The sequence below is a fragment of the Salmo trutta genome, chromosome 24, assembly GCF_901001165.1.
Source record: "Salmo trutta chromosome 24, fSalTru1.1, whole genome shotgun sequence".
Classification (NCBI taxonomy): Eukaryota; Metazoa; Chordata; class Actinopteri; order Salmoniformes; family Salmonidae; genus Salmo; species Salmo trutta.
Window position 1 is genome coordinate 13,305,379 of NC_042980.1, and position 13,588 is coordinate 13,318,966.

General features: G+C 40.7%; 1 protein-coding gene across 3 annotated transcripts in view; it reads right to left on the bottom strand.

Moving 5' to 3' along the window:
* Positions 1-890: 890 nt before the first annotated feature.
* LOC115160721 (fidgetin) overlaps positions 891-13,588 on the bottom strand; it is a 36,598-nt gene continuing 23,900 nt past the window's right edge. For all 3 annotated transcript variants that reach the window (XM_029711043.1, XM_029711041.1, XM_029711042.1), the window contains one exon: positions 891-6,518. In XM_029711043.1, coding sequence (XP_029566903.1) covers positions 4,288-6,510 — 2,223 coding nt within the window. In that variant the 5' untranslated portion in view covers positions 6,511-6,518 and the 3' untranslated portion in view covers positions 891-4,287. The remainder of the gene's footprint in view (positions 6,519-13,588) is intronic.

Genomic DNA, 13,588 nt, shown 5'->3' on the forward strand with positions numbered 1-13,588 from the left:
GGGCTGCCAGTTACCTTTCCCTGATCTAGGTTATTCAGTAACACTTCACACATGTTTACTACCACAATAGACCATAAAACTGTAGGTAAAAATTGAAATTCAGACTTTTATTTGAAGTATGCTTGTTCTCTCTGTCCATAATTAGTACTAAAGACATAAATTACAAATGTCAACACACAGAAACAGCTAATACAAATATTTCACTTTTTTTCTGCTTTTGATAACCGTCATTGTTCTGATTAGGCCCAGGTTTGTTTCCTGTATAATGGAGGAAAATCCGGTTGAAACGCATCCATTAGCCCGACTTGTTTTCATGTGCCCACTGCAGAAAAAGAGACACAGCATTACAAATGAAACAGAACTGGGCATAAAAATGCACTGTGACTTTTTTCCTTAATGTTAATTGTACAGCAGCTTCCTACGCACATACCATCAACTATATAATGATACCATCAAAAAAAATTGAAAATCGACGCATAAATGTGCAATTTACATAAAGAGAATCAGTGGCAGTGTGGAGCTATGAACTGAGGGGTGTGATTGTATAATCCTTCTCCTTTCCTGTGATCATAACATTTTAATGGCTGAAAAACAACACATTTGGTTAATGGAAGGATTACAATTACACAGTCTAGGCAATTTTCTATTAAGAAACACAAAACCTTGAAAATAAATCGAAACGAATTGTCTCAGAGAGCATCATGTGTCGTGCATTGTATAGGTATTATACAATAAATAACTGACGTTTCCAAATGTCATGTCTCTTGACTAACATTATCAATGTCAGAACTGAAATTGTTAACACACATTGCAAACATGGACATGTCCACACATCTAATCAAATCGAGTCTAACCAATGAGAGAGTGGAGACATAAGAAAACACATTTGGTTTCCAGAAAAAAACATCTTTATTCAATATTTTATGTTTTTATTTTTTTGTACTGTACCTTGGAATAGATGAAAATACATTGACGTTTACTGTAGGTATGGCAATACATACACACATATAAACATGTACTGTACTGTATGTGGTGCATTTTAATATGTATATATCAATAGCAAATGTACATTGAGTACACATGTGCAAGTTTATTTCCTGTACATATGTATGAAATGTATAAATTTGTAATTTCACATATCTAAATATGTTAACCCAACACACTTACACATTGAATTGTAAGTGCACACAAAGACACATTAACATGCGCACTACAACAATTCACAAAATATTAAAGCAAGTCATTCTAGTTTAAAAACGGAATTTGCATTGGAGACCCTAGAGAAAGACCTATACAACCCACAATATACTTGCAGAAATGTGGCATTATGAGTACCTATATGTCCCATAGAAGTCAGTATCTCAAGTATGTGTGCATTATCGTCAACTTCACACTCACTAATGTGTCTTCTCAGTTCTGCTGCTAATACTGTTCAGTGTTAAGGACCGTCTTTCAGAGGTAAGCTGTTCATTTTTTGTCCATTTCTCTTTTAGCGTTTTTTTTTGTTTGTTGTTGTTTTGTTTATTTATTTTTGTACAAATGCATGACATTCAAAAAGACAGAACGTAAGTACTACATGTACAATATGTAGCAATGAGGTAGAAATGGTTATAAAGAACAACGTTTAAATAGAAAACAGATAAGACTACATAAAGATGAAGCCGACATCTAAAGCAGCGCTGTGCAAAGCCCACCCAGAGGGACAGTGATACAGGCTGGAAAGCAACATTCAAGTGATTAACATTGTCAGAAATGAAGGAGAAGAGATGTGCTTATCAACCTTTCTGTAGCCAGTTCGTTGTACTTAAAGGCCTGTCCTTTACATTGTTGTCCTCCAAACTAAATAACTTCGAGAAACTGTATTTGTTTGGATGTGTTAGTGAAGTTTTTTTCTCATCCCTTCGTTTTTCCTGTTCTACTGCTCTTATAATTAGTGTAATGTAGTGTATTGTAATGTATAAATAACTTGTTGAACAGCTTAATTGCGCTGCCTTAAATTCATGAATAAACATGCCCTATTGGCATAAGCAAAATTGCTTAACTCGCTATTAAAGTAAGTAATTGACAGTTTCAGTTTAAATATCTTATGTCAAAATAAAACTGTTGATTTCACTTTGGCTTGAAAACAAATTATTGCATGACAAAAAAAAGCTTCAAAAGTGCATTTGGTTAAATACACTTAACTTCAGGGGACTTTTATCCTATCTATCTATGGCAATAAAAGCCATATAGCAAAATTGGATACAAAGATCAAATTAAATACATTTTGGGGCCATTCATCAATGTAGGTGCTTTGTTGAAGTGTTGTTTCTTGTGCAGCTGTTATTCTTTATAATAGTGTAACTGAAAAAGCAGTTGTTGCCAGGTTAATGTTTGTCATAAGACTACACTAGAACATGAAAGTCATAGACAGTTGATTCTACAGCCTCCTGTTGCTCAGTAAATGCCGTCATTGGAGGTAAACAAATATATTTTGTAATTGTGAACACGATAAGCTGAGTAAGAGCAAAAACAATTTAAGATATATGTAAATATAAGATATATGAAACACAAATTGGGAAAATATCACTTTGAAATGCAGGTGAACAAAAAAACGCAAGATCCCTCAGTGCATCTGCACTGTACTGATAATAGTTTTCAGTGGTACTGTAGGGCATCCCTTTCAATGCACTAGTGCTTTCTAACAGTTTTCATACTGCTATAGGAAGAAAAAAATAAAAAATAAATGCAAGGCTTTTTCATGCATTCATCAGGCCTTTTCTGGCATATTACTAAACACTGATAGTTAGCAATAACATAGCTTTGCTGTAAGAAATGACCCTAGAACAAGGGCTTAAAGATAGGGTTAACGGCCACACGTCTCCAGACCCCTTTTCAAGACCAACCTGCTCATGTTCTGAGAAATGAATACTCCATGTACATAGGTGTCTATGAAATGGGGACTACACCGGTGTAACACTAACTTAAGTTGATTTTGTTGTCAGCAAGGCAGCTTTTTTTTGTTCCCTCAAAAGGCTTCATAGTTTAATAAGTGAAATAGGCTCTGTCATCTTGCCCTACCCTTAGATTTTGCTTTCAGAGAAAACGAATAAACTGAGGTAGAAAACTTAGGGCATACATAATCCTTCGTTTTCATTAATGATAAAACAGCAGCGGGATGGAATGAAATACCTTGGGGGAAACGGTCTGATTCAACCTCGTGAGGCTCGTTTTCAGCCTTACACATTTCTCCGCAAGTGGCCTGACAGTTTTATCTGCAGATGAGATACAAATTTAAGCTGCTGATAATATTCGACAAATACATATGCAATGCTTTCTCCTACAGATGAGGTTTAACAAAAAAAGACATCCTAAAAATGTGTTCTCTTAATGTACTGTGGCCGGTCGATGAAGGCCGGTCGAATGTGTTGGAGTTGATAAAAGAAATGTCATTTCTTCATCTTTGTCACATATCAAATAAAACTATATTCACAATAGGATTCTTCACTTGGGAAATTGCAAAGAAAAACACGACCCTTCTCCTTTTGTCTTCCAAATACTCCAGAATTACTCTGGTACATTCAATGTCATACTCATTTTTAGCCTTTCGAGGTACCGTAACCCTCCATTTTTGATAATGCAAATTCAAACCCAAGCCAAATGTTTAGTGCTTTTGAAACAATCTTTGAGGTACTGTACATATCACTTTCCTGAGTTTTCATAAAGAGAGAACATCAAAATAAATGATGTCTATAAATTAGGGTTGAGATTACCAGTAACACGTGTACTTTCTACTGTCCACAGAGAGCACAAAACAGACACAGTTGAGGAATACTGTTTCAATGGAAAAAAAAAGCAATTTTGTAGTTTTTGTCTCATATTAAAGCTTTTTATATTAGCACATGCCATCAATGTAGATTGTGAGGCGAAGAGATAATATTATAAAATAAAAGAGCACCACTTCAGGCACTTGATAGCAACTAAATCTCCAGAACAGCAGAATGATATATACACACAGGGGTTTCATCCTGTTAAAGTCTACCCACTTGCACCTTGGTAGGCGATGCTTGGCCTAATCAGTTTCAAGCATGAAAATAATATTTCTCTATGTGTTGTGTGCAGATTGCCAGCCGTTGTGTAAAGCATGCCTCTGCTTCTCTAAGGCCTGCCTTTACGCCTTTACTGTACTGCAGGTGTTAAAGTCACCACTACCTGTATTATTCTCTTGTCCACTTCCTGTTTACTGAGAATTCTAAATGGTATCCCTCTGAAAGGGGTTTCCTTCCCACATGTTCTAATGCGTCAGCTTCATTGACTGCAACCAAACATTTTATTCCATTCGGTGTATGTGTCCAGTTCTTTTTGTGATATGTTGGACTGGAATTTGCTAAATACATTGTCAAAGTCTTGGTAAGAGACTGGTCTCATCTGGCTGGGATGGATGGCTGAGAGGTCAGAAGCTGGGATTCCATGTAGCGGTCCTACTACTGCCTCCTGGCACAGCCGTGCCACGTCCAGTCCCGAAAAGCCCTCCGTCCTCTGGACTAGCAGTGACAACTCTTTGTCACTGAGGCAATAGTTGTGCTGTGAGAGCAGTTGGCTGATTATCTGGTGTCGTGCTGTGCTGTCGGGTAGGGGGATGAGAAGCCGTTTGGTGAAGTACCTCCTCAGGGACTCTTGGATCTCTTCAGGCTTACTGGAGGAGCACACCACCAGGACGTGGTCCTCAGCTGAGGTCAGCACACTGTCCAGCTGCACGAGGAGCTCGCTCTTGATCCTATTCACTGGGCTCTCCTCGCTGAGCTGGGCCGACAGCAGCATGTCCACCTCACTGATGAACACCACTGAGGGCTGGCGACACCTGGCTACCAGGAAGGAGGCCTGGACAATCTTCTCTCCCTCACCCAGCCACTTGGTCACCAGGGCTGAGCCACTGAGCCGCAGGAAGGCAGCCCCCAGCTGGCTGGCCATGCAGCGGCCCAGCAGTGTTCTGCCTGTTCCCTGAGGTCCGAAGAGAAGGAGGCTCCGAGGTAATGTGGCAAGTCCACTGAACATGTCTGGCCTCAAAATGGGCCACAGAATCTCTTCTTTGATGGCTGCTTTGGCCAGCTCCAGACCTGCAATGTCATTCCAGTCTACTGGGGGACCGGGCTGAAGGATCTCTGTGGTGACCAACTCCACGAGGTTGGCATCACTGTTCTTCAGCTGCTCCTCTGCAGCGTGGCTGGATGAGGTAGCGCTGCCAATGTCCGACCCTGCTATGGAATGGGAGAGGTGCTGTCTGTGCTCTTCACTGTGCTCACTCATTATGGGGGTTCCAAACTTTCCAAAGGACTCACCCGATCTCAGGCCTCCCACAGAGCTTTTGGTTGATCCATAGGAGGGAGGGGTTAATGCTCTGCCAGACTGACTGCAACATTTTCTTTGCTGATCTGAGGATATTGGCTGCTTCGTGTGCTTAAACGCTAAAGATGACGGATCAGCATTCCTGTCAAATCCATTCCCTCTGCTTGAGTCTGAGATGCTGTTGTCTGGTATTCTGTACATAGGGCTTTGTGAGGAGCGCTGTTGGTTGTAGTTGAAATTACTATAGCTGGAGTCCATATCTCCATGCCCCGTCATGTAGAAAGCTTTTCTTTTCAATGAGTTGGCTGAGCTGCCATTCAAAGGTGTTGGTGCAATTGGTGCATGGTTATGGGACTGGTAGGTATAGCCAGGGAGTGTAGAGGGAGGTAGGGGGGTGGGAGCTGCGATGCCTGATGGGAGATAGGCAGAGGGAGGTGGGGCTCCCCCAGGGCTATAGCTAGGGGCAACAGCTGTCTGTGGGGGATACCCTGTCGGAGGATAATTGTAGTTGGAGAGGTTGGGAGACCCCGCGTTGTAGCTGGGCACTAGAGTAGGGGGAGGTGGTGGGGGTGGGGGCGGGGGTTGTAGGAGACCAGCATTGTGCAATGGAGAGGGGAGGCCTGAGGCGGTGTGCCCGCTGTAACTAGAGTGCAGGTAGGAGCCATTGTAGCCCGTAGCGTATTCCTGAGAGGACAGACCAGAGTGTAGACTGGTGGCTGTGTGACTCCCACAGTTACTGCTGGAATAGCTGGGCTCGGTCAGGCTGCTGGCCCCCCTTGGGGTGCTACCTATGCTGGCCGACACGTCTGTTGGGGGAAGGGCAGCTGTCATTCCAGATTTGCTCACAGATATAACATCTGGAGCGCAGTTCATTGGGTAAATCCCCTCCTGCCAGGACTCACTCTCTGACTTACGTCCATTCAGGAGTCCAGGAGTGCCATCGGAATAGGAGCAGAGCAGCGCTCGCTCACTCGGACCCTCTAAAATCCCAGAGTACTTCTCTGCGTATTTCTTCAGCAGGTTGGAGGCGGTGAGTGCAGAGATGTCGTCGTTGGCCCAGGCGTACTGATAGGTGCGCTGCAGGTGCCCCCGGTAGGCCTCCACTTTGTGTGCAGGAGAGCGTGTGGTGGAGGAGATATCAAAGTGCTGCTCAGCCCACTGTGCATGCTCTGGGGTCCACTGCATCTTTAGGCCTAAACACCAGACAAAAAGAGAGACGGGTCAAAAATACCATCAGATAGTTGTTGCTATTTATTGTCAGTTTTCTTGCGTTGTCAGTATGTTGTGTCTAGAAGTTGGTACATTTAACATGGTGGAAAAGTTGCCTTTGTAGCAATGAATGAACTGACAAATATATCCCAAATCCCAATACCATTATACAACTAACTTCCTCTACTGTAAAATAGGCACTGCTGAGCAATTACATCATGGGCAGTGTGTGGATTTGGGACCCAACACCTGGTTAGCACAGTATAATGCACCCTGCACAGAACAGAATGACATAGACATTGCAGGTCAGTCTATAATCCAACTCTCATCTAAGGCATTCCGAGACAGTTTCAAATCTGCTTCGAGGAGTGCAGCAAAGCAATCTCCCAGGCAGCGCTCTGTTGCTTTCATCACACAAACCCCACTGCCCGGCATGAATTACAACGGCCTTGTGTCTGCCTACTGCTTCCCAGTCTACATGGTGAGAGAGAAAAAACATGCTGTACTTGTCTTTCTCGCTTCCCAGACTATCTTTTTCATTGCCTCCAGGGCTCAAAAGGCACCATCGAGTTTAGTCCTAAACTCAATTTGCAAACACAAGTTGTTACATATGCTGTCATTTTAGACTCAGCATGGGATTATCAAAGAAAGATATACCCAAGAAAGAAACAGATCATTGTGTTTACAGTATTAAAAGAAACACAGATACACAGCCACACACACACATACATACACATACACACGCACACACACACACACATTGCTTATCAAAGCGAATCCGACATGAAACTCTATTAGTAAACACAGAATCACATTGCAAAACCATCCATTCCTGCTGCATTGATCCACCACTTAGCCAGCCACACGTGCAGCAGCATCATATGAAATTGCCCAGTAGCTATCCCTATCCAAGGCTTTAGGAAACCAACAAAGAGCATCCAGCGGCGGATTACAGCGCAGTGTTTGTCTAGTAACAGACGAGAACGTGGATTCCGCCATGACTCCCTCCCAGCCGCATGCCCAGCCGCCACACCAGACACCAGGAGCTAATTAGCAGGATGATGCTGCGCTAATTGTGTTAATTTACAAGGTTTTAGTCAAAGAGATCCATGCTATGGCTCACATGGCTGTCAGCCATCCAAGCTAATGATTAAGAAAAGCACAAGGCAAAAAGCCCTGTCAGACTAGCTGAAACTCTATTCACAGGCAATACAATCTATAAAACAAGACACTGATCTGAGAGACATAACAAGTCAGTACCATTTGAAACAGAGAAGAATACATAGTGCCTTCAGAATGTATTCACACCCCTTGACTTTTTTCACATTTTGTTGTGTTACAGCCTGAATTTAAAATGGATTAAATTGAGATGTTTGGTCACTAGCCTACACACAATACCCCATTGTGTCAATTGAAATTCTGTTTTTCAAAACGTTTACAAATTAATAAAAAATTTAAAGCTGAAATGTCTTAAGTCAGTAAGTATTCGACCCTTTTGTTATGGTAAGTTGCATGGACTCACTCTGTGTGGAATAATAGTGTTTAACATGATTTTTGAATGACTTCATCTCTGTACCCCACACATACAATTATGTGTAAGGTCTTTCAGTCGAGCAGTGAATTTCAAACACAGATTCAACCACAAAGACAAGGGAGGTTTTCCAATGACTCGCAAAGAAGGGCACCTATGGGTCAAAAATAAAAAGCAGACATTGAATATCCCTTTGGGCATAGTGAAGTTATTAATTACACTTCGGAATGGTGTATCAATACACCCAGTCACTACAAAGATACATGTGTATTTCCTAACTCAGTTGCTGGAGAGGAAGGAAACCGCTCAGGGATTTCACAATGAGGCCAATGGTGACTTTAAAACAGTTAGAGTTCAATGGCTGTTATAGGAGAAAACTGAGGATGGATCAACATTGTAGCTACTCAACAATACTAACCTAATTGACAGAGAGAAAAAAGGAAGCCTGTACAGAATAAAATATTCCAAAACATGCATCCTGTTTGCAACAAGGCACTCAGGTAACACTGCAGAAAATGTGTCAAAGCAATTCACTTTTTGTCCTGAATACAAAATGCTATTTTTGGGGCAAATCCAGTGGTGGAAAAAGTACCCAATTGTCATACTTGAGTAATAGTATAGATACCTCAATAGAAAGTTACTCAAGTAAAAGTGGAAGTCACCCAGTAAAATACTACTTGAGTAAAAGTCTAAAAGTATTTGGTTCTAAATATGTATCAAAAGTAAAAGTAAGTCCGTCAGATCAGAGGCAGTAGGGATGAACAGGGATGTTCTCTTGATAAGTGCGTGAATTGGACACTTTTTCTGTCCTGTTAAGCATTCAAAATGTAACAAGTACTTCTGGGTGTCATGGAAAATGTAGGGAGTAAAAAGTACAATATTTTGTAAAGGAATGTAGTGAAGTAAAAGTTGCCCAAAATATAAATTGTAAAGTAAACTACAGATACTCCAAAAAACTACTTATGAACATTTGCTCTTTCCATGACATAGACTGACCAGGGGAATCCAGCTGAAACCTATGATCCCTTATTGATGTCACTTGAGACAATTGAGAAATGGGTTGTCCATGTGTGTCAATGAAAGGGTGAACGGGCAAGACAAAATATTTAAGTGCCTTTGAACGAGGTCTGGTTGTAGGTGCCAGGCTAGAACTTATTACCATACAACTGCAACGCTGCTGGGTTTTTCACGCTCAACAGTTTCCCGTGTGTATCAAGAATGGTCCGCAACCCAAAGGACATCCAGCCGATGACACAACTTTCGGAAAGATTGGAGTCAGCATGGGCAAGCATCCCTGTGGAATGCTTTCGACACCTTGTAGAGTCCATGCCCCAATACATTGAGGCTGTTCTGATGGCAAAAGGGGGTGCAACTCAATTTTAGGAAGGTGTTCCTAATATTTGTTCATTCAGTGCTGTTGGTGTTCCAGGGGACAGTTTGTACTGTAGCTGTCTTGGGAACTCAAAAATTTACTTTCACTGATGTCAGTACCTTTAGACCTTTTGATATCTCTAGCATTACTCATCCTTTATGTTCTAGGTTATTAGTCCTCTTAGTAAAGTCCTCTTGACGCATGTGGGTGGTGAGGTAGCAATGCAAAAAAGTAAGATATTTCAAGTGGTACATTCTTTCTGCAACAACACATTCGAGTGTATAAGGGCCTCAAACAATATTCCAGCTCTGATTTTAACGGCTTTTATTACATTATCAGTACACTTACAATATAAAGTTACGGTTTTGCATAATCAAATACATTGGATAGAATACATATTTGGGCACCAGAGACAGTCTTCAACAACATTTAACATACATCATTGCAGTGGTGTAAGATACTTAAGTAAAAATACTTGAAAGTACTACTTACAGTTGAAGTCGGAAGTTTACATACACTTAGGTTGGAGTCATTAAAACTGGTTTTTCAACCACTCCACAAATTTCTTGTTAACAGACTATAGTTTTGGCAAGTAGGTCAGGAAATCTACTTTGTGCATGACACAAGTCATTTTTGTAACAATTGTTTAACAGATTATTTCACTTATAATTCACTGTATCACAATTCCAGTGGGTCAGAAGTTCAAATACACTAAGTTGACTGTGCCTTTAAACAGCTTAGAAAATTACAGAAAATGATGTCATGACTTCAGAAGCTTCTGATAGGCTAATTGACATCATTTGAGTCAATTGGTGGTGTACCTGTGGATGTATTTCAAGGCCTACCTTCAAACTCGGTGCCTCTTTGCTTGACATCATGGGAAAATCAAAAGAAATCAGCCAAGATCTCAGAAAAAATGTTGTAGACCTTCACAAGTCTGGTTCATCCTTGGGAGCAATTTCCAAACGCCTGAAGGTATCACGTTCATCTATACAAACAATAGTACGCAAGTATAAACACCATGGGACCACACAGCCGTCATACCGCTCAGGAAGGAGACATGTTCTGTCTCCAAGAGATGAATGTACTTTGGTTCGAAAAGTGCAAATCAATCCCAGAACAACAGCAAAGGACCTTGTGAAGATGCTGGAGGAAACGGGTACAAAAGTATCTATATCCACAGTAAAACGAGTCCTATATCGACATAACCTGAAAGGCCGCTCAGCAAGGAAGAAGCCACTGCTCCAAAACCGCCATAAAAAAGCCAGACTATGGTTTGCAACTGCACATGGGCACAAAGATCATACTTTTTGGAAAAATGTCCTCTGGTCTGATGAAACAAAAATAGAACTGTTTGGCAATATTCACCATCATTATCTTTGGAGGAAAATGGGGGAGGCTTGCAAGCCGGAGAACACCATCCCAACCGTGAAACATGGGGGTGGCAGCATCATGTTGTGGGGGTGCTTTGCTGCAGGAGGGACTGGTGCACTTCACAAAACAGATGGCATCATGAGGAAGGAAAATGATGTGGATATATTGAAGCAACATCTCAAGACATCAGTCAGGAAGATAAAGCTTGGTCGCAAATGGGTCTTCCAAATGGACAATGACCCCAAGCATACTTCCAAAGTTGTGGCAAAATGGCTTAAGGACAACAAAGTCAAGGTATTGGAGTGGCCATCACAAAGCCATGACCTCAATCCTATAGAAAATTTGTGGGCAGAACTGAAAAAGTGTGCACGAGCAAGGAGGCCTACAAACCTGACTCAGTTACATCAGCTATGTCAGGAGGAATGGGCCAGAATTCCCCCAAATTCACCCGAAATGTTTGACCCAAGTTAAACAATTTAAAGGCAATGCTACCCAATACTAATTGAGTGTATGTAAACTTCTGACTAACTGGGAACGTGATGAAATAAATACAAGCTGAAATAAATCATTCTCCCCACTATTATTCTGACATTTCACATTCTTAAAACAAAGTGGTGATCTAACTGACCTAAAACAGGGAATTATTATTTGGATTAAATGTCCGGAATTGTGAAAAACTGAGTTTAAATGTACTTGGCTAAGGTGTATGTAAACTTCCGACTTCAACTGTAAGTCGTTTTTTGGGGTATCTGTACTTTACTTTACAATTTATATTTTTTTCAAACTTTTTGTACTTTTTGTACTTCACTACATTCCTAAAGAGAATTATGGAATTTTTATTCCATACATTGTCCCTGACACCCAAAACTACTTACATTTTGAATTCTTAGCAGGACAGGAAAATGTTCTAATTCCCAGACTTATCAAGAGAACATCCCTGGTCATCCCTACTACCTCTGATCTGACGAATTCACTAAACACATGCTCCGTTTGTAAATGATGTCTAGGTGTTCGTGTGCCCCTGGCTATCTGTAACCCCCCAAAAACAAGAAAATTATGAAGTCTGGTTTGCTTAATAATATAAGGAACTTGAAATTATTCATACTTGTACTTTTACTTTTGATACTTAAAACCTGTTGGAGCTAGGGGGCAGTATTTGCACGGCCGCATATAATTAGTGCATATAATTAGTAGATTTGGATAGAAAACACTCTAAAGTTTCTAAAACTGTTTGAATGGTGTCTGTGAGTATAACAGAACTCATATGGCAGGCCAAAACCTGAGAAGATTCCATACAGGAAGTGGCCTGTCTGACAATTTGTTGTCCTTCAGTTGCATCTCTATCGAAAATACAGCATCTCTGCTGTAACGTGACATTTTCTAAGGCTTACATTGGCTCTCAGAAGGCGCCAGAAAGTGTAATGTGTTGTCTGCAGTCTCTGGGCGAAGTACAGCAGCTCTGTTTGTGAGTGGTCAGCCTGGGAACAGTGAGACTGAGAAGCGTGTTCATGAGAATTCTCAATTTGTTTCTTTCAGCCTTTGAATGAATACAACGTCGCCCGGTTGGAATATTATCGCTATTTTACGAGAAAAATAGCATAAAATTGATTTTAAACAGCGTTAGACATGCTTCGAAGTACGGTAATGGAATATGTTGACATTTTTTGTCAAGAAATGCGCTCGCGCGTCACCCTTCGGATAGTGTCCTGAACGCACGAACAAAACGGAGGTATTTGAATATAAGTATGGATTATTTGGAACCAAAACAACATTTGTTGTTGATGTAGAAGTCCTAGGAGTGCATTCTGACGAAGAACAGCAAAGGTAATCCAATTTTTTTTATAGTAAATCTGAGTTTGGTGAGGGCCAAACTTGGTGGGTGTCAAATTAGCTAGCCGTGATGGCCGGGCTATGTACTCAGAATATTGCAAAATGTGCTTTCGCCGAGAAGCTATTTTAAGATCTGACACCGCGATTGCATAAAGGAGTTCGGTATCTATAATTCTTAAAATAATTGTTATGTATTTTGTGAACCTTAATCATGAGTAATTTAGTAAATTCACCGGAAGTTTGCGGTGGGTATGCTAGTTCTGAACATCACATGCTAATGTAAAAAGCTGGTTTTTGATATAAATATGAACTTGATTGAACAAAACATGCATGTATTGTATAACATAATGTCCTAGGAGTGTCATCTGATGAAGATCATCAAAGGTTAGTGCTGCATTTAGCTGTGGTTTTGGTTTTTGTGACATTTATGCTTGCTTTGAAAATGGCTGTGTGATTATTTTTGGCAGGGTACTCTCCTGACATAATCTAATGTTTTGCTTTCGCTGTAAAGCCTTTTTGAAATTGGACAATGTGGTTAGATTAACGAGAGTCTTGTCTTTAAAATGGTGTAAAATAGTCATATGTTTGAGAAATTGAAGTTATAGCATTTTTGAGGTATTTGTATTTCACGCCACGCGATTCCACTGGCTGTTGACTAGGTGGGACGCAAGTACCTAATTGGGTACTTTTTCCACCACTGTATCATTGTCAATATCACCATAGTACAAATAACTGTACATAGTGCAGAAATATATTTTTCCTTTAAATCCTCTTGCAAAGTTTTCAGATCAGATCCCTTATCATCAGTTGCTTAATGAAATGGAAAGCCAGCAAAAAAGCCAAATGATTTAAATACAGCAAGTAAGTGAACATCTACTGAACTGTGGATGAGGGCAGAGAGCCATCCCTCTCTCTGTAGAAAGGGACAGAACACTTCACTTTGAAAC